Genomic DNA, 20,214 nt, shown 5'->3' on the forward strand with positions numbered 1-20,214 from the left:
AGCGTGTGTCATTCCTTGATATCTCCTCTCAACATGAGGGGAAAGGTATGTGCTGTGTTTGGCTGCAGTAATTATGAAGTAGAGAAAAATGCGCGGTCGTTCTTCAGGTTCCCTCGTGACAAGAACATGTATTAATAAGTAATATTGTGTTTGCATATATATTCTTCCAGTGACAGAGATTTTTATAGTACTTCATAATCTTCTGACCTGCTCGACCCATATTTTAACTGGCATAAAATGTAATACGCATATTTTATTCTATAGTGCAGCAGTTAACCTTCAATACCGATTTGTTGTAGTTGTGATCTGTGGGTTTTGAAATGTCACAGAAGCGATTTGGATAAGGTGTACAAGAAAGAAGGGACGTTACGCTTATATAAGAATTATAAGATCTGTTCTGATCATTTCCAGGCCAGCAACTTTAGAAATCCTCGACAATACAGCCAAGAGTATGTTACATTTTTGCTCTAATTGTACGTAAATATTCCTTAAAGCATCACTATCGACAACATTTTCATACTTTTCTTTCTTTATTCCTCTTTTCAGTTCGAAAAATGAAGGTATCGGCCAAGGAAAGACAAGGGCTCAAATACGTCAGCCTCGTGTCGGTAGATTTACTGGCACGTAAAAGAACTCCTGCGGGACTGAATTCCGGCACTTCGGCGTTTCCGAAAACCGTAAAAGAGTAGTTAGTGGGACGTAAAACAAAAAACATTATTATTATTATTATTATTATTATTATTAAATGTTAATTCATTGCATCATATGTGTAAGGAATGTGCTGATATTTTTATTGACAAGTGTCTTAATGTGATGATACAATGTTTTTAAATGAGAAAAAGACAAATCCAACCGTAAGAGTTCAGGCAGGAATGCTAAAGCTAAAAAAGTAATGCATAAATGAAAGATCAAGCCATTTCAGAGCAGCCCATTTCATATCTTGTTTATGGGTCTAATTTCAGTCTTTGAATAATAACCTTTTAAATAATTCCTCATTCATTTATCCAGAATTGCTTTAGCAACTTCGAAGTTAATATCTCAATACCACTTTCTTTCTAGACGTAATTTATTTATCCATTTCCGTATATACATTTCCATTGATATTTGAATTTAGCGCGATTTGTTCAGGTCAAGTCACTAGGAGCGCCACCGTCGAATTGTCTCCCATTTTAGCAAGGCGAAATCCGTAAGTGTCGTGTATTGTCTCTACTGTATTTGAGCACACTTGATCCTGTAAGCAGCTGATGTCTCCATCGCGTCGATTGAAATCATCCTGTCCTGATGCAACGGATTTCGGATAAGAATCTTTGTACGGTGATCGGTGTCGTTCTGTATTCCACAAGTTTCCGGTACTTACGGTGTGATGGAAACGTCATATTTTAAGGCGCCTGCACTCTTATCCATTCTCGGAACCTGCCTTGCTAGTACTTGAAATCCTTTACGTTGATTGTAACCCCCCCTTTTTTTTCCCCTGTCTTCTTGATGGTGAAAAGTTCATAACCACCTGTCAAGAGGCATCCTTTGGACTCCACTGTGGTAGAGCGTTGGCCTCTGGATCCCAAGATCGTGGGTTCAAATCCGGCAGAGGTAACTGGATTTCAAGGGGAAAAAAAATCTAATCAACACTCCTCCATATCCTACGAAGTTAAAGATCTCTGGTGACATATTTGAAACTCACCTGACAAAATGATTATAACTCTGCCATAGGTTGTTCAACAGAGATCTGTTTCAGTGCCATCTGGTGGAGTAAAACTGAACGTCAAAATTGACACGCAAGCAGCCTTTATGGCATCAATGTAAAAATGCATGCACATGGTAGCTAAGACCATACAATTATGATATAATTTTCACGACTGATGTTCTAGAGAGATCACTATTTATTCTACTCTGTTCTATTCCACTTTGTCATAAAACATACATTTCGCACCTTATCGAAGCAGGAAATATGCAGACTTCGTAATGGCCACACATCTCCACAGATGTTACATGATATTTCTGTTTTTCATCAGGAGTCCAACTCTCCCCACCACAGATTCAAAATACTGTTGGTCATATGCTACTTAAATAACTACCTAATAGCAGTACAAGCTTGAATAATCCGTTTTTCATTCTTCAACATCTTTCTTGTAAGCTACAGATGTTCAGATAACTCATCCCAGATATTTAAAATGATTCACTGTTTGGTCCTCATCTCCCTCCACTCTATACTAATACGAATTTGACCTTTAGGCCTCTTAGTATTACAAAAATTAATTCAATTCTTAAACATGTATTCCACACCATCCCTGTGTTGGGAAATGATATCTGGTTGTCAGCAAATGACAGAATTTCCTCACCAATTTCCATTCTGATGACACATTCCTGCATATCACAACCTTGCCTCCAAACCTCTGGAAATTCACAACTCGGGTGACATTTGCCTTCCACCTTTTACTAGGACTCTATAGGCTTTCTTTTTTCTTTTTCTTTTTACAAGTTTTTTTATGCCACACCGACACAGATAGGTCTTATGGCGATGATGGGACAGGAAAGGGCTAGGAGTGGGAAGGAAGCAGCCATGGCCTTAATTAAGGTACAGCCCAAGCATTTGCCTGGTGTGAAAATGGGAAACTATGAGAAACCATTTTCAGGGCTGTCGACAGTGAGTTTCGAACCCACTATCTCCCGAATACTGGATACTGCCCGCAGTTAAGCGACTGCAGTTATCGAGCTCGGTGACTTTACAGCTACTGTACGTTATCCTGAGGCTGACGATTGATTCATTTACATTCATCCTGTCCACCGAACCCTAAAACTTGCAAATGAGAATAGAGTCATAGATGAGTTCATCTACAAATATGAGGTGAGTTTCCTACCTTATGGCTACTCTGCTTCTCTGTGATCTGTTGAAGGATAAAAGTAATTATCCATACATGACCATGACTGTTGTTATTACATATTCCAGGTAAAATTCATGATTGATATTATTTTTAAAGATAAAAATTTCATTGTTCCGTATTCAATTATTCAATTTTAATGTTATTATTTTACTACCAATTAGGGTTGCCAGATTTCCAGATGGCAAACAAGGAACATTTTAATTTCTTTGCCATATAGCGCTAAAATAAAACACCATAGTCATTTTATGAATGTGAGAGGACACCACGGATGTATTAACTAATAAATACCTGTAATACTATGCTAGGGTGAAATATTTATTATATTACTATAAAATAATAATGCATCAGTCTTTGGATTGAAATGTACATTTCACAAGTAGGTACTTGTCATCTCAAGGTGGTGGTGGCAGTGATTATTATTTTAAGATGAAGTATAACTAGGCAACCATCCTCTATTATGTAACATTAATCAGAGAGAAAAAAATGGAAGGTATCCAACACTTCAAAAAATGAAGCTATCGGCTGAAGAAAGAGAAGGGCCATGAAAGGCATGAAAATGAAAAGAACAAGAGTTGACCAAGGGAGGTTGGATAGGGTAGATGAAAGTGAAAAGCCTGGCACAAGCAAGTGGAAGCAATTCCAGGACTCAGCTAAGGGCTCCATGGTCACCAACCCACACTCCCATGTTAGGAGCTCCTGGGTCCATCTGTAGATGCATAGTTGAAGTATAAAGACAGTTAATTGTTTATTAAATCTACAGAGGTTCTGTTTCCATCATCTCTATTTTATTGCCATTATTGAAAGTACTATTCCAGTAAATGCATTTGATGTCAATATAATAAACATAAACTTAAGTCCCATCAAAATGTTCTTCAGTTTTTTTCTGGGCCATTTTAACCTGTAATATACAGTATATACATACTTGCCTTTCTGATATTGCTTTACCAGCACCACCCTCCCTAGAAGACAAATTGACTATTTCAATTACTTCTGAACATATGTCATCCATATTCAGTTTTTCCAATAAACCTAGTGTCTCAACTAACTTTAAAACTAGCTCCACTGAGGTGAATTTTTAGAATTATACAATTAATAAACACAAAAACATTGGAATCACTGAATTCAAATGGTTTACATAGATAATTACAGTAACACAAACCTCATAGACATGTTTAAAATCATTTTCACAGACCTTAACTTCCCCAGTAAACAAATGAAAAAGAAATAAAAGAAAATGAGCTATGGAGGTTCCAGTAAACAAATAATTCAATGTATTTAATGTGTGATTAGTTTTCTTACCAAAAAATTATTCCCCCATTCTTTATGTGCTCTATATGTAGACCCATACGCGGATATACGAAATATTATCCACATGCGTGCTTCCTTCATCCGCATCTGCTAATGGTTATCCGCGGATATTGTCAATATTTAACTACAGTCTATTACACGCAAGGTATTGAAACAGATAGATATGTTAATATAATACAATAGGCCTGATACCTGGCACCAGACCACCCACAGTCACAGGTTCTCTTGCGACAACTACCGACGTATTGACCTTTGTTCCTTCTTTCCACTAATTACAGGCAGGGGCCAGTTAGACTTAGGTCATATATACGGCTTTATGGTAAAAGACTCTTTATATATATCACCATTCTACCATACCAATGTCAAGGATCGCCTAACCACAAGAAAAAATAAGAATATACCTGAGTTAAAATCAATAAACTTCATTATTCAGAAATTATCAGCAAAATTATCTGTACTGCCATACAGTTTGCATCTGCCAAGACAGTAACTTTGCAGATATCCGCATCCGTGCAGTGCTCTATCTATATGCACACTAGTACCACTAGCACACCGCTAGAGGCGCTGCTCTCAACTGTGATGATTGATCTTTGGTCAAAATACAGTACTCGACCATAACCGTGCTTAAAAAAAAAAAAAAATTGATATGCTATTGTCCAAATTGCAAAAATTAAATAAACAGAACATTTGGCTTACAGTTTAAAGGGTGTTCCATACACAGAACAAAATGTGAAAAGAATGTACCTCGTTCATCTGGCAAAAATACTAACAATCTGCTCATGAAGGCCATCACACTATTACCTCTGTAGTTAGATGGGTTGTTACATTTATCTTTTTTTTTTTAAATCCCCACTCATTAGGTACATGCCTTTGAAAGTCTGGTTCAATGTCTTTGTTACTACTACCCTCAATAAATAATAATTCTATAACCTCAGTTACCATGTGCTGGCATTTTCTGGTTTACTCTGGGTCCACTAGATGGCAGAATAAACTGAATCTCTCTTGGGTGTTTATGGTCGAGTTTTAATTAATTTTGTCGGGTAAGCACCAAATGTGACACCAGAGATCTTTTACATGCAGACATCTTACGACATGGAGTGTCAAATGGATTTCTTTCTACCCTTCAAAAATGCAACGACCTCTGGTGGGTTTGAATACCCAATCTTAAGATCTGGAGGCCGATACTCTACCACCGATCTCCAGAGAAGATAACTGAGGCCCTCCACACTTAATAATTCCAGAGGCACACCTATTCTATTGGCTAATTTCATCCTCCACTTACAGAGTTCTGAAAGTAATGATGGTATTTCTTGAATTATATACAGTGAAATCTTGATTCAATACCGCACACAGGAAGAAAGAAAAAAAAAATTGTTACAGGGAGCGTTATTGTTATAAAGAGGGATTTAAAATATCGGGTTCGCATGTCAATTAGTGAATACAGAAACATCTGAAAATTGAATTAAATTAACTACTTGCCACATGAAATCATTTCATTCCCACTAAATTGCCGTAGTTGAAGAAATCTGAAAAGACAGTGTTTCACATTCCTCTTCACAGACAGAGAAATAGACAAAGACCTAACTGCATCATGATTCACTGTTACAACAATCCTTGGAATATACGACAAGGAGATGATGCAGGGTGTATTTTAGTTTTAAGCAGCTGTCCGTTAGCTCTTTAAATCCTTCTGGTATGGACACTTTCTAGATCTTCCTTGAAATCCATGGCTGCAGAGTTCGTAGAGACCGAACGAGTTGGCTGCCTGGTTAGGGTCACATAGCTGTGAGGTTGCATTTGGGAGATAGTGGGTTCGATCCCCACTGTCGGCAGCCCTGAAAGTGGTTTACCGTGGTTTCCCATTTTTACACAGGAAATGCTGGAGCTGTACCTTAATTAAGGCCACAATCACTTCCTCTTCACTCCTATCCCATCGTCACTGTAAGACCTATCCATGTCAAAGCAACGTAAAGCAAATTGTGTATTGAAAAAAGAAAGAAAAAAAAGAAGAGATGTTCCCAGAGTTGCTCAATAAAACCCACTCCTCAGGTAAGTACATAGATATAAACGCTCTTGCTTGTTATGCTTACACAATAGGAAAGTTCAGTCTTTGTATGGCAGTAACGGTTCCTAATTATAATAATTTTCTGCTTGGATTATCATAGTACCGGGAGGAAAGTACAATGCTGGGGTCTGAAAAGGTAATTGTTATGAAGAGAGTTATCGTTAAAGGGAGTATTGTTACACTAAGTGGAATTTTACATTGAATTAATGGAATTAATGCTGGACCGGAATATTTAATCATTACACATCTGATTATCAGAAATCGTTGCATGAAGATTTCATTGTGTTCTTCCATGACCTCTGAGAGAAGAATATCTTTAATGGGTCCTAGCTCTTCATACATGACTTTGTTAGGTATTATCTGCCAAGAGAGTATTTAAACAGTTAGTCAAAAAATCAAATGGATTAGATGAAGCTTGCAACTTGTCTACATACATCTAATAGTTCTCAGCCTGATCCAAGCAACTGTATTTCAAAGAAAGGCTTATTTTTGAGAAGACATGGACCCAAGATTCTTCCTTCCAGGGCTGTACAAACGTGTTTTTCCTACAGTGGCTCGACATCATTCTCATTCCTCTAGAACTCAAGTTAGATCATTTTACAAACAATTTCATAAATAAGGTATGGCCAAATTTTCAGGACACATTCATCACACCACTGCCTGCTCGATCTGCATCCGATGGCTGCTTATACTGCCTGCTCATTCCATATTCAAACGTGTAACACGACTTACAAACAATCTGCCGCTAGATGGCAGCACCAGACGTACCCACTTATCGCGTGAATACAGCTAGATAAGCACACAAGCAAAATTTTAAATCTGAAAGTAACAGAAAAGTTAAAGAATTGTACTCATAAAGTGGTGCTCTAGAGAGTGGTTACTTCAGGACTTTTCGAGAAAGTGATTTCGACGAACAAGAAAACCTGGAAACTTTGTATGATACTTCCCTACATTACTAAGTAGAGGTTTCACGAATCTGGCCACCACAGTTTCTGACACAAGTTCCTGGTGCTTATTGTTACCAAAACGCTTCAAAATCTTACACTGGCACAAAGAGGGTACAACATAGTTTTTATGGTCTGGAGCAGACTTGTAGATGTCTTGCAGTACGGTAGAGCCGCCTCAACAAATTTCTGTAGCCCCATAATTAAGCCAATAAATCGTTGCTCGGGATAGCACAGTTCATCAATGGGGATGCATTAACTGAGGTGGAAACGTTATTCAAACGCGTGCAGCATTCTGTTTTTTCTTCGATTTCACACACTAAATAACCACACACTAATGCCCGGGAAGCAGTTTCTAAAGTGACACACACCGAGCTTGATAGCTGCAGTCGCTTAAGTGCGGCCAGTATCCAGTAATTGGGAGATAGTTGGTTCGAGCCCCACTGTCGGCAGCCCTGAAGATGGTTTTCCTGGTTTCCCATTTTCACATCAGGCAAATGCCGGGGCTGTACCTTAATTAAGGCCACGGCCGCTTCCTTCCAATTCCTAGGCTTTTCCTATCACATCGTCGCCGTAAGACATACCTGTGTTGGTGCGACGTAAAGCAAATAGCAACAAAAAAAAAAAAGTGACACATACTGACTTGGGGGCTAACGAACATCTTCCAGTAAATCAAGTACATACTCAGCGGCATAACTGGTTCTGTTTCGTCAAGTCCGGGAGAGGATACTGAGGCAGAAAATTTTGAATTTTTTGTGGATAACGTTAGCACCATTGGTGAACATTAAAATACCGGATTTCAGAATTCTCTTTATGGAATTCTGAGCAGCCCTGGAGACAGTCATGTCATTGCACCCTCCTCCCATTCTTCTAGAACTAAACATGGGTTCAACTGGATCTCTTGAAAAGGCCCGTGTCCTGGAAAGAAATACCACGGCATTCTGGTTTCCCTTTCTTTGATTTGCAGAAAGGCACGCATCAGTACACCATTTACACTGGAAACAAGTACAGTACTACCCTACTTCCCGCTATTTCATTCCGACAAGTCTGGAGCCGGTTGGTGCTGCCACCTGCTGTGGGTATTTGTAAACGGAGTGTTTCATTTAGTGCCGTGTTAAAATGTTGTAATGAGCAGGCAGTATAAGCAGCCATCGGATGCAGATTGAGCAGGCAGTGCATCACACATAGAAGAAAATGTATTACATGGACATGGGTCCGGGAACGCTTCATTTCCATGTTGGAATACTTTATATGCTCGCAGCGACCATAATGACGTTCATGCACACATTCTGGTGGCTATATCGTTTCTTCATGTATTAGCTACAAGAGTATTTAAACAGATGGCACTCTTATCTGTCTACGTCAGAGAATTTATGATATGAGTGTCCATTAGTAGATGTTGTCACTCAACTTGTTCTAAAACATGACTTCTCATGGCAAACAAGTGCTAAGTGATATTATCAATATTTTATGTAATCATAATCCTTCATATCTAGAGAAAAAAGAAAGAACAAATAGATTAGCTAAAGCACAAAAATTAATATGGGACATCTACAAAAGGAAATGTTTATCAATAAATGCAAAAGAAAACACTACAACACAGTTATAAAACCAGAAGCTACATATGCAGCAGACACACTTTTTCACCTGAATAAACAATCAAAGACTGACAGACTTCAGAAAATTGAAAGGAAGATTGGAAGGACCTGCATCAACAAAACATACCAAAACGATGGACAGTGGCAGATAATACGGAACCTAACAAAGTTGTGTACAAACAGCTAGAACCCATTAAAGATATTATGCGTAAGAGGAGACTGGAAATCTTCAGACCTATCATGAGGATGCAGGATTCGTGACTTCTGAAACAAGTAGTACAACACAATCTCGTCTCCAAAAAAATACCACAACAGGATGTAAATGGATCAGAGAAGTAAGAGAGGATCTGAAGGAAATAGGCCTTACAACAGAAGACACCACAAATAAGATACAATTGAATACAAAACTCAAGAATACAAACCTCCGCTTTACCCTTACACGAAACAAACCAACAAAACGCATATTTTCAACCGAGGAAAGGGCACAAAGATTGGAGCATCTGAAGAAGTAGTGGGAAGACCGCGAACAATCCCTTCAAAGAGACCTGAATGATGGACTGACTAAAATGATCCTATGCAGACATAAAATAATAATAAGAAGACATTCTTAGATACTCACACAAATATGAAATGTGCGGGAATATGCGGTAGGCTGTAAAATGAATTCCAATTATAATGAAATGCAAGAAATTGTTTTGAATTCATATTCAGATGTCAATAATATTTTCATTTGTGCATAAAATTATAATTACATACCTTCAATATCAATTTCACTCTTGAGTATCTTCGCTAACTTCGCCTCCCAAACCACTATCACACATACAAATATATAAATAAAATTTCATAAGAGCTCCCATTTTTGTTAATGTTATTATTGAACAATTATTATTTTTATATCATTTTCATTATGATTGTTATTTTGCAGTTGCAATGTACATTTTACACGATCAATCTATAATATTTCAGAAAACTGTATTTACATTAGTAAAATGCCAGATTTCTTTTTTAAATTTCCAATTTGAATTCGCAAAACATGGTATAATATGAGGACCCTCCGGAAAGTAGTACCCGTTAGCGCCGCATGAAGCGCTGACGACTCGGGTAGCCGCTGGGCAAGGTCAGACCGCGTCAGTGGCTTGTCTGCCTGCTCTGTGCGAGGTTGCGTGACGCTAGCGTTGCCTGTGTTGTGTCTGTGATTGTTTAAAATGTTTAAACAAATTAAGAACCCCATCAGTTGTATAGTGAGAGCCGTGATTAAATTTCTAAATGGAAATTCTAAGTTCCCAAGGAGGGAACTAGATATTTTTCCACCAATAGAGCATGTCAAAAAACAGATCAGATATAAGGCTTTTCAGGCGTTTGCTCTATTAACCAACATTTTTAACCAGGCAATCAGACTGTGCCTCTTATATAGGGCTTCTGATGAGTTTACCTGCATACACCCCAGCATCAATGGATAGGTTCTGACACATCCCACTCTGATGAGTCTAGTGTCAGACCTAAGACGAAACACTGGTTAATAGAGCAAATGCCTGAAAAGCCTTACATCTAGGGGCCATATTTTTTGGTAATAGCGATACGCACGAAATTTTTCATATCTTCTTTCTAGCCTATATATGACCTTGTAGGTACCGTACCGTAACGTATTTTAGCGAAATGAACTTGCAAAATATCGCGAAATCTGATTTATTACGCGAATCGTGCAAATAATCACGAATAAACGAAAATCATATCAGAAAAGATCTCCAATAAACGTTTAAATGCTTCTGAGAACTTGACTATAGTAGTTTCCTTCTCAGTTGATTGATAGCGCTGTATATTCTCTACACAAATGCACACAAAGCGATGAGCCCTGTGTATCAGAGGTATGTGTATTCAGTTCCGCGATCTCTAAGGCAATCATTAAAAATTGATATCTGTTATCGATTATAGCAAATGGCATTGTGTTCGTAGCAAGATCGCTTGTAGATACAGCAGTGGGCATTACACTCTTTTGCAGTGAGAGTTTGCCACTTATGAAACTTTATCAGCAAATGTCCAGCATTTAAGTACAAAATTGCTGAAAACTAAAGTCACAACAGATTTTCCGAGGGCCGAGGAATACAACAATGAGGCCTTTTATGTATTTGATGCTGAAAGAAAGATTCTAATGTGCAAGTACTGTAATGTTCGCATTACGTGAAAACGAAGAGACACGTGCGATAAATACTGTAGAGAATCAGAAACACACAATAAGAAGAAGAATGAAGCAAATGAACAAAATTTTAAGCGGCAAATAACAATCGGCGATACTTTACACATCACAAAGGAGTTGAAAAGTGGTAGTGACCAATTTGTAATAGGCACAACAAAAGCATTCATGTAAACCAGCATTTCTATAGAAAAACTGGATAATCCTGGCATGAGGACATGGATGAATATAAAAGGAAAGATAAATAATACCAACTTTATTATAAAATATGACGATATTAGTAGGCCTATTGTAAATAAATCGCACCGAGCTCGATAGCTGCAGTCGCTTAAGTGCGGCCAGTATCCAGTAATCGGGAGATAGTGGGTTCGAGCCCCACTGTCGGCAGCCCTGAAGATGGTTTTCTGTGGTTTCCCATTTTAAACCAGGCAAATGCTGGGGCTGTACCTTAATTAAGGCCACGGCCGCTTCCTTCCAATTCCTAGGCCTTTCCTATCCCATCGTCGCCGTAAGACATATCTGTGCCGGTGCGACGTAAAGCAAATAGCAAAAAAAAAAAAAAAAAAAAAAAAAAATCGCCTGGTTGAGTTGTAATAATGTTATTGTTTTTACGTCCCACTAACTACTTTTACAGTTTTCGAAGACGCCAAGATGTCGGAATGTTGTCCCACAGGAGTTCTTTACGCGCCAATAAAACTAGTAACACGGGGCTGACGTATTTGAGCACCGGACTGAGCCAGGATTGAACCTACCAACTTGGGCTCAGAAAGCCAACGCCTTAACTGTCTGAGTTACTCATCCCCGGCCGGGCAACACCAGCATATCCATAAATATCCTCCAGGGATATATGGCTTTGCAAAATGCAGTGAAAGCACGTCTAATAGAAGAGAAGAAAGAAGACATTGTTAGTGAAGTTTTAGGAGGTTCGATAGAAGACCACAGTAAATTTGCACCAAGTGTTCACAAGCATTATGGTTTCCGATGTCTAATGTGGTCAGTGAAAGGGGCTGCTTTGTTTACAAAAATATACTTTCTGACTGTCGCACAATTCTGAATCCTGATAATGTTAAAACCATGCGTAGTTTTTACTTTGGAGACCAGTCATTCAAAATGTAAAAACGTGTAGAACCAAACCAAACCCCACGGCACTTAACGCCCTGAAAGGGCCTTGGCCTGCCCAGTGACCGCTGCTCAGCCTGTAGGCCTGCAGATTATGAGGGGTTGTCTGGTCAGCACGACACATCCTCTCGGCCGTTATTCTGGGCTTTCGAGACCGGGGCTGCCATCTCACCGTCAGATAGCTCCTCAATTCTAATCAGGTAGCCTGAGTGGACCTCGAACCAGCCCTCAGGTCGAGAGAGAAATCCCTGACCTGGCCGCGAATCGAACCCGGGGCCTCCTGGCGAGAGGCAGGCGCGCAACCCCTACACCACATGACCGGCAAAAAAATGTAGGTTATGTATAAATTCCTAACTTCCGCCTAACTTCGTTTTGAGGTTTCAGTGATTTATATAGGCCTACCGGTATTTATTTCTATAACATTTTGTATATTTGGTTGTTCTAAGGTTTAATAACAATTCAATACATTACAAGTGTTCACTTTAAAACCCCTAATCACAATATTAGTTAGATTTACCCCATACCATAAGGAATATTTCACAAGAAACATTGATCAGTATGACAATTTATTTCACCAAAAAATAAGGCCCTTACTTACATCTGATCTGTTTTTTAAATTTCTTAATGCACGAAACGTTCGACCATGTGATATTCAACGCCAATTAACGGAGGTGTATGGAGACAATGTGATGGACGAGTCGTTTGTTCGGTGCTGGTGTCGCAACTTCAACCCGGGGAGGGGGAATACACACGACGAGGAGCGTTCAGGGAGACCATCTGTCATTACAGAGCTGAGCGCAGTAGACGAATGCGTGAGGAACGATCGGCGCGTCACAATTGATGACCTCTGTGAACATTTTCCTAATGTGTCTCGAACAATTGTTCATGAAATTGTCAAAATCTGTGCAAGGTGGGTCACTCGCGTGCTTATAGAGGAGCACAAAACCAAGCGGATGGCTGCAGCACTGACGTTTCTGGGACGTTATTTCGATGAAGGAGACTATGTCCTGACTCGCATCATTACTGGGGATGAAACATGGGTTTGTTATGCCTCACCTGAGAGTAAACGACAGTCAATGGAGTGGCATCATGCTCATTCACCAAACAAACCAAAAAAATTCAAGACAGTTCTGTCCACCAGGAAAGTCATGGCAACCGTTTTCTGGGATTCCCGAGGTGTACTGCTCATTGATTTTATGACCCGTGGAGACAATTAATGCTAATGCATATTGTGAAACATTAACGAAATTACGGTGGGCAATACAAAATCGACGGTGAGGTCTATTGTCTACAGGCGTCATTTTCCTTCATGACAATGCCAGGCCTCATGCAGCTGCAATAACACAACAACTTTTGCAGCAATTCAAGTGGGAAACCTTCTACCATCCCCCGTATAGCCCGGACTTGGTCCCTTCAGTTTTTCATTTCTTTACGAAGCTTAAAGACTTTCTGGCGGGAAAAAGATTTGACAGCGATGAAGAACTTAAACGAGCCGTGACTACATATCTCAATATGCTGGTGGCAGAGGACTATGACGCTGGAATACAAAAACTCATCCTACGTTATGATAAATGCCTAAATTTGCTTGTAGATTATGTGGAGAAGTAGTGTAAAGTATGAACTTTCCAATAAAAATGTGTATATTTGTTAATATTTACTCCTGTGTATTGCGCAAACGGGTACCACTTTCCGGATGGCCTTCGTATATAATCATCATCTTCATTTCCCATTTCCTGCTTCCCGGATCGTGTTGTGAATCAAGGATCTCCATTGCTGCTTGTCTCTCCACCACTCTTCTCCTTTTTCTAAGTACATCTTTTGGTTTTCCTACCATCTTCTCTATGGACTCCTACACTGAATCTGTCCACCTCCTTCGGGGTCTCTTTCCTGTTAATTTCTCTGAAAAAGCTCCTTTTGGCACTCTCTCTTCTCCCATTCTCATCATATGCCCATATCACTTTAGCTTTGTTGTTTCTATCCTGTCTTGAAGTTTCAAGATTCCTGTCCTTTTCCTTATCTCTTCATTTCTAATTCTATCCTTTCTGGTCTTGCCCTCGATACCTAATAGGAATTTCATCTCCGCTGCCTGTATTCTACTCTCCTCTCGTTTTGTTGTAGTCCACAATCCAGCTGCATAGGTTAGTATAGTTTCATAATAGGTTGAATATAACACTTTCTTACATTTCTATGGGACATCTTGGTTCCGCAAAATACCCCTTACACTCTGGTAGAAGCTGTTTGTTTGTTGTATTCTTTTCCCAATTTCCTCGGTTATCTTTCCATCTTCTGTGATCACACTTCCCAAGTACTTGAAACTTTTAACCACTTCCAGAATTTTACCGTTCAGTTTTTTCTTTCCTCTTCCTTCCTTCCCCTTGTCATCACTACTGTTTTACTTTTCTCTGTGCTTACTTGCATCCCAAATTTTTCTATCTCTTGATTCCATACATCTACTTGTTTTTGCACTTCTGTTTCATCCTCACCCCATAATACTATTTGTCATCTGCAAACAACATGGCTTTTGTTGCCTGTCTTTCCAATCTCTGTTTAATGTTCTTATGAAATTCATCTATGACTATGATGAATAGTATGGGGGATAGTACACTTCCCTGTCACAGACCAGTTTCAACTTTAAACCATTTTGTTTTTCCTACACTAGTCTTTACACTACTAACACAATTTTTGCACACAGCTTTTATCAATTGCACTTCCACTCTGTTAACTTGTTTTTCCTTAATGTGTACCATACAATATAATATATAAACCATTTTAAAATCTCAATTGCTAGCTGACATGAAACAAACAACATTTTAATTACTTATTATTAAATGCTCAAACCAGCACAAAGAAAAAATAATCATGCAAATATCTCCTATAGGTACAGAGAGATTTTTTTAAACCCTTAAAAATTGCCCAGTCTAGAACTTTTGTTACAGATATTCAGGCCCAGACCAGAATCGGTTAATCATGGTAAACACACAAGAATAGAACATTATCACATGAAACTCTTTCTTAGATGAAATGTTCAGAATGCCCTCTGTTACCATGGATATGTGCACCAACCCACCGTTGCAATGAGTCACAGATGCACTGATGTATCCCTGGCCGACACCACTAAATGCAGATCAATGGTGATAAAAACACATGAAATTCAGAAATTCATTGTGCATAAATGAATGAACGAGCATGCCACCTAGGGATAACATGAGATAATACATCCTTCACTTTATGGAAAGCATACTAAATTGTTGCCATTTGCCATTTATAACCATACTAAATGCAGATAGTATGACGCACTGTTCAAATAACAAAATATCTTTGCCTGGCATTCTAAAGGTGTCCGGCTCCATAGCTAAATTATTAGTGTGTTGGCCTTTGGTCACAGGGGTCTCGGGTTTGATTCCTGGCAGGGTGGGGAATTTTAACCATCATTGGTTAATTTCGCTGGCACGGGGGCTGGGTGTATGTGTCGTCTTCATCATCATCTCATCCTCATTACGACGCGCAGGTCGCCTACGGGAGTCAAATCAAAAGACTGCACCTGGCGAGCCGAACATGTTCTCGAACACTCCCGGCACTAAAAGCCACATGCCATTTCATTTCATTCTAAAGGTTAATGACTTAAAGCCTAATACCAACAACATGCACTAGAATTTCTAAGATATTCCTTTAGAATGTATATTTCACATAAATATTTTAATCATTTTTGTACAACTTATAATTTATTTAAAGCTAAATAACTTGTGTCTAAGAAAAGAATCTAGAGTTTGTTGTTAATATACAGTAAAACTTTGTTAAGATGTTTCTTCAGGGGACAAGGAAAAAGAATGTGTTAATTGAGAAAACGTACTACTGAATACACGAATAAAAACTATCCAACAGGGAGAAGGAAACACTAGATACGGTTTTTTTCCCGACATGGCATTTTACTTCGTCTATCCTCGGGTACTGTGAAAAACACGAGAAAACAAATATGAATACCTTTCCGATGGGAATTATAAAATAACAAGTGTACTGAAAGGTGTAATAAACAACAGACAACACACATGAAAACTTGCACCGGGGCCAATAAAACATCGGAATTACTATTCCAGATCGCACTCTTTCTACAATAAAAGCGTTATTTTCTGGTCACACTCAACCATGTGCGACCAGGAGGAATGACTTTGGCCGTCATTTTGAAGTCAACAAAACTTCTACCAACCTAAGTGATAGAGACGAAACTCAAAGGCGCGAGTTCAACATTCGCAACCCTTGCACAAGATGTGGACACCAGTCCACTTTCTGACGGATTTTAATTTTGTGTTCATTAGTAAGGAATTTCACGACTGTGTCCGTATCCATAACTAGGCTATCACAAGACAAATATGCACCACACTGATCAATTTCACACAATTATGTTCCTAATCCAGATATAGGCTACCATATCATGCAACAAATATTCACTACACTTCACTGTACCACTCAACACAAAACAAATTTCTAACTTCTGAATGGAATGCAAAATACAAGCACAAATAGGCTCACTGTTATTCACCAATGTCGCTGCTAACCAGTAATCAAAACTGAAGATTCCTGAGGCTAATGGCTTACCCCCTGAAGGTGCAACTTATCCTGTGAAGTTCAGGAATTCAAGGCCTTTTCCCCTAATCATGCAATTGTGGCGACGACTATTACCCGAGTTGAAAATCACGTTTTTTAACAAGGCAAATAAATTTTCATGGCTAGGAAAGATGTGATCATAATAAGCAGCAATAGCAAAAATTTGTGACGAGATATGGGGTATTTTTATATAGATTTAATACGATGAGAAAAAGGACTTCGAATTTATAACGTGCTAAATGGTAAGACATGTTAATGCAAACTCGTAACCTCACACCGAGGTGGTGCAGCTCTTTTCTGGCACACCCCCATTGGAGGTGAGTTGCATGTACCCTTTCAACCACATACCAATCTTCCTGCCACTCTTAAATTTCTGGCAGTACCGGGAATCAAACCTGGGCTCCCAAAGACGACAGCTAATAACACTAACCGTTATGCTACGGAGGCGGTGTTAATGAGGAACGAACTAATGAAGTTTCACTGTAGATTTAATATGATGAGAATTGGGACTTTGAATTTATGACATATTAAGTGAGAAAACGTGTTAATGAGGAATGCACTAACGAGGTTTCACTGTAAATAAAATACATTAAATTTGGTATTACAATTGTGCAGTATTAACAAGAAGCTTTTTGTTGTTGTTGTTGTTGTTAAGACACGAAAGGTTTTCAACAAAGCAAGGATAGGACAGGGCTAGAACTCTCAAGGAAGAGGCTGCAGCTTTAATTAAGGTATAAACTCAGTAATTCACTTGGTGTGAAAATGGGAATCAATTTTCAGGGCTGCCACCAGTGGTATAGGAACAAGTAACCCATTTGATTTTTATGAGTGATTTTTATTTCCTGACTTCTTTATTATTCATTCATGCCTGTCATAATGTGTGGTTGTTTAGTGGTGTTTTATCGCAGGATCTGTAGAAGTCATCACCTCAAAAATTCTGTGAAGCTGTACAAAATCAATAAGATACATCATCTAAAATGACCTAATTATAATTTACTATAAATTACACAGCAGCTCAACAAGATGTGCAGAGCAAAGGAAGAAGGTGGTCATGTTACTCTGCACCGTGCTGTCACTCACAGTCAGTCACAGAATACAAACACACTTGTGGAATGTTCAGTCTGCAATGTTCAATAGAGTACACTCACAAATAATGAATGATGATTTAAGCAAGTAGAAGTTGGCTTTACAACAACACTTCAATGTTCATACTGCTTTTATGAACTAGCTGCTTCACCTGAGCTTTATAAATTTGATGTGAGATATTATTTGATACAAATAACAACCATTTGTAGTTCAATGAAACAACACATGCTCTACACAGCTGGATCACACCAGTTCTCCACAGGCAGCAATCGTCACCTTCTGTGTTGGTGTCCCCGATTTTGTTCCACATTTCTGGAAAAGAATTCAAGACCATTGAAAATATTAATTTAAGAAAATCCTAATGAGTTTTCCCTGTTGGGGCCATAAAGTAAAGAAGCAAGGCTATCTCACCTCCATCTTACGAAGCACGTCCATCCCACTGATTACATGACCGAAGACAACGTGCTTGCCATCCAACCTGAAACAGGATTATTCACATATACACATATACCGAGTGCTTACTACTACTACTACTGCTACTACTACTCCTACTACTACTACTTTCATTCAGTTTTCCCAAGATGCGCCTGTAACACTCTCAGGTCTGTATTCACCAACATCAGTTATCTTGCTGTTATCTTAGATTTACAAAACTCAGATAATGCCATTATCTTGGATTGTGCTCACCTCTGTATTCACCACAAAATTTATTATCTCAGTTTACCAATACTAAGTTTTCGTTTCAATGTGAATTTGAACCTTAAATTTTTCATACTGACAAACGGAAAACAAATTACCTTTTTTCTCGCATAATTAATGCACTTTTTTTTGACTAAAATTACAGGCAAAAACTTCGGATGCGTAAATTATTCAAGGAATTCAGGTATTAAAAAAATTATTTACAATTGATTTACATTTAAAAGATATATAAAATATAATATACATGTAATTGGCTCAACTCATTTGCGGTTAATCGTCATTTGGCGTAAAATTCCAGCGTGAGACTTTTTTTCTGAAAATTCACATAGGGTACATCAGGTAAGTTGGACACTGTTTGAAGTACCGACACTGGAAAATATTCTTCTTGTTACGAGCTGACAATACTATCTGAAGTGAAATAACCATGTGGGTACTAATAAACGTACAATTCATGTATATACCTAATAATGATATTGGCAAAAAAGGAAAACTGTCCAACACAAGAATGGCTGGGCATCAAAAGAGGTACCCCTGCTATATACCCCCAAACTGTTCGTATACATCTCGTACACACAAGGGATGTATCCATCCACCCCTTTTCTTGGATACAAACGTGGATCCCTCGTGGACTGTTTTTCATTTTAGAACAACATAAGGTGCAAGCTTTCTGCCATCACCTGTTATAGTTAGCATTGTAGTAAATCGTTCTTTTTTGCTTCCGGTAGCGCATGTGATAACACTCTATGTCACTTTCTCATCGATTGCTCGATTTTGTGGCAAACGGAAACTGATTATCGTCTGACCTGTGGTTCCTTCACTTTAGGCTTCTCAATCACAATGCAATGAATATCAATTTCTTTTTTGTTGAAGTCATTCAGCATTTTGTGGCAAAATGTTGTTCTTCGTCAAAGAAAAGTCCATTTCTCTTCATAAAACAAATCATCAAACTTCTGCTAACCTTCAAAACCGAGACACTGATCCCAGGTGCAGCAGCTATTTCTCGTCCTTTAAAATACAGCATTTCGTGAGAAACGGCTTATCCAACGTTGCGTAACAAAATCATATATTTAAGGTGATCCTCCCCTACTTTCGGAAACTTGCCGCTTTTTGGTCTGTGAAATGCTCTGCAAGACTTGTTGGTCGCTTGAAGTGCACTTCACTGTTACCATGGTAGCGCATGTTGCATTCGGACACTGAATACTGCCCTATTCCCGTATGTTTCAGCATAACTGATCACCGTGAGTTTATATGATGCAGTATTACTCAAATACTTGCTCACTGTGGACTAACAAACAATTCTGAGATTACATAAAACGCATTTCTTGTACCCAAAACATTCTTAAAATTAGTTTGTACCAGACTGGAATAGACAGTCACTAGTCACTTCTGGGCTGATTCTCTCACTGAACTAGTGCAGTGGTATTTCCTACCGGCTGATAACAGCATGTTGCCCGGTATTTGGAATGCCTGTTTTTGCAATAGGAAGGCTGCTACCTGAGTAGTTGAAATCTTTATTTCAAAACACATCAAGAGCTGCGTGATGGATGTTCAAAGAAGTGGGTGTGTCAAATATGTGAACATTTCTTTTTCTCCACTTTGGACCCAAAAATATTGGGATGCGTAAATTATGCAAGGGCGTTAATTATGCGAGAAAATACCGTACTACGTGCTGCCGCCATTAGAAAATTGTAACTATTTAAAATTATGTTTGGTGTTTGCATAT

At 38.7% G+C, this 20,214-nt stretch overlaps 1 protein-coding gene across 3 annotated transcripts in view; it reads right to left on the minus strand.

Annotated features, from left to right (window-relative positions):
- Window positions 1-17,526: 17,526 nt before the first annotated feature.
- cyp33 (cyclophilin-33) overlaps window positions 17,527-20,214 on the minus strand; it is a 44,059-nt gene continuing 41,371 nt past the window's right edge. For all 3 annotated transcript variants that reach the window (XM_067136052.2, XM_067136050.2, XM_067136051.2), the window contains 2 exons: window positions 18,204-18,270; window positions 17,527-18,104 (listed from right to left, as the gene is read on the minus strand). In XM_067136052.2, the coding sequence (XP_066992153.1) occupies window positions 18,036-18,104; window positions 18,204-18,270 (136 nt within the window). In that variant the 3' untranslated portion in view covers window positions 17,527-18,035. The remainder of the gene's footprint in view (window positions 18,105-18,203; window positions 18,271-20,214) is intronic.

Source organism: Anabrus simplex, chromosome 1 (assembly GCF_040414725.1).
Source record: "Anabrus simplex isolate iqAnaSimp1 chromosome 1, ASM4041472v1, whole genome shotgun sequence".
NCBI lineage: Eukaryota > Metazoa > Arthropoda > Insecta > Orthoptera > Tettigoniidae > Anabrus > Anabrus simplex.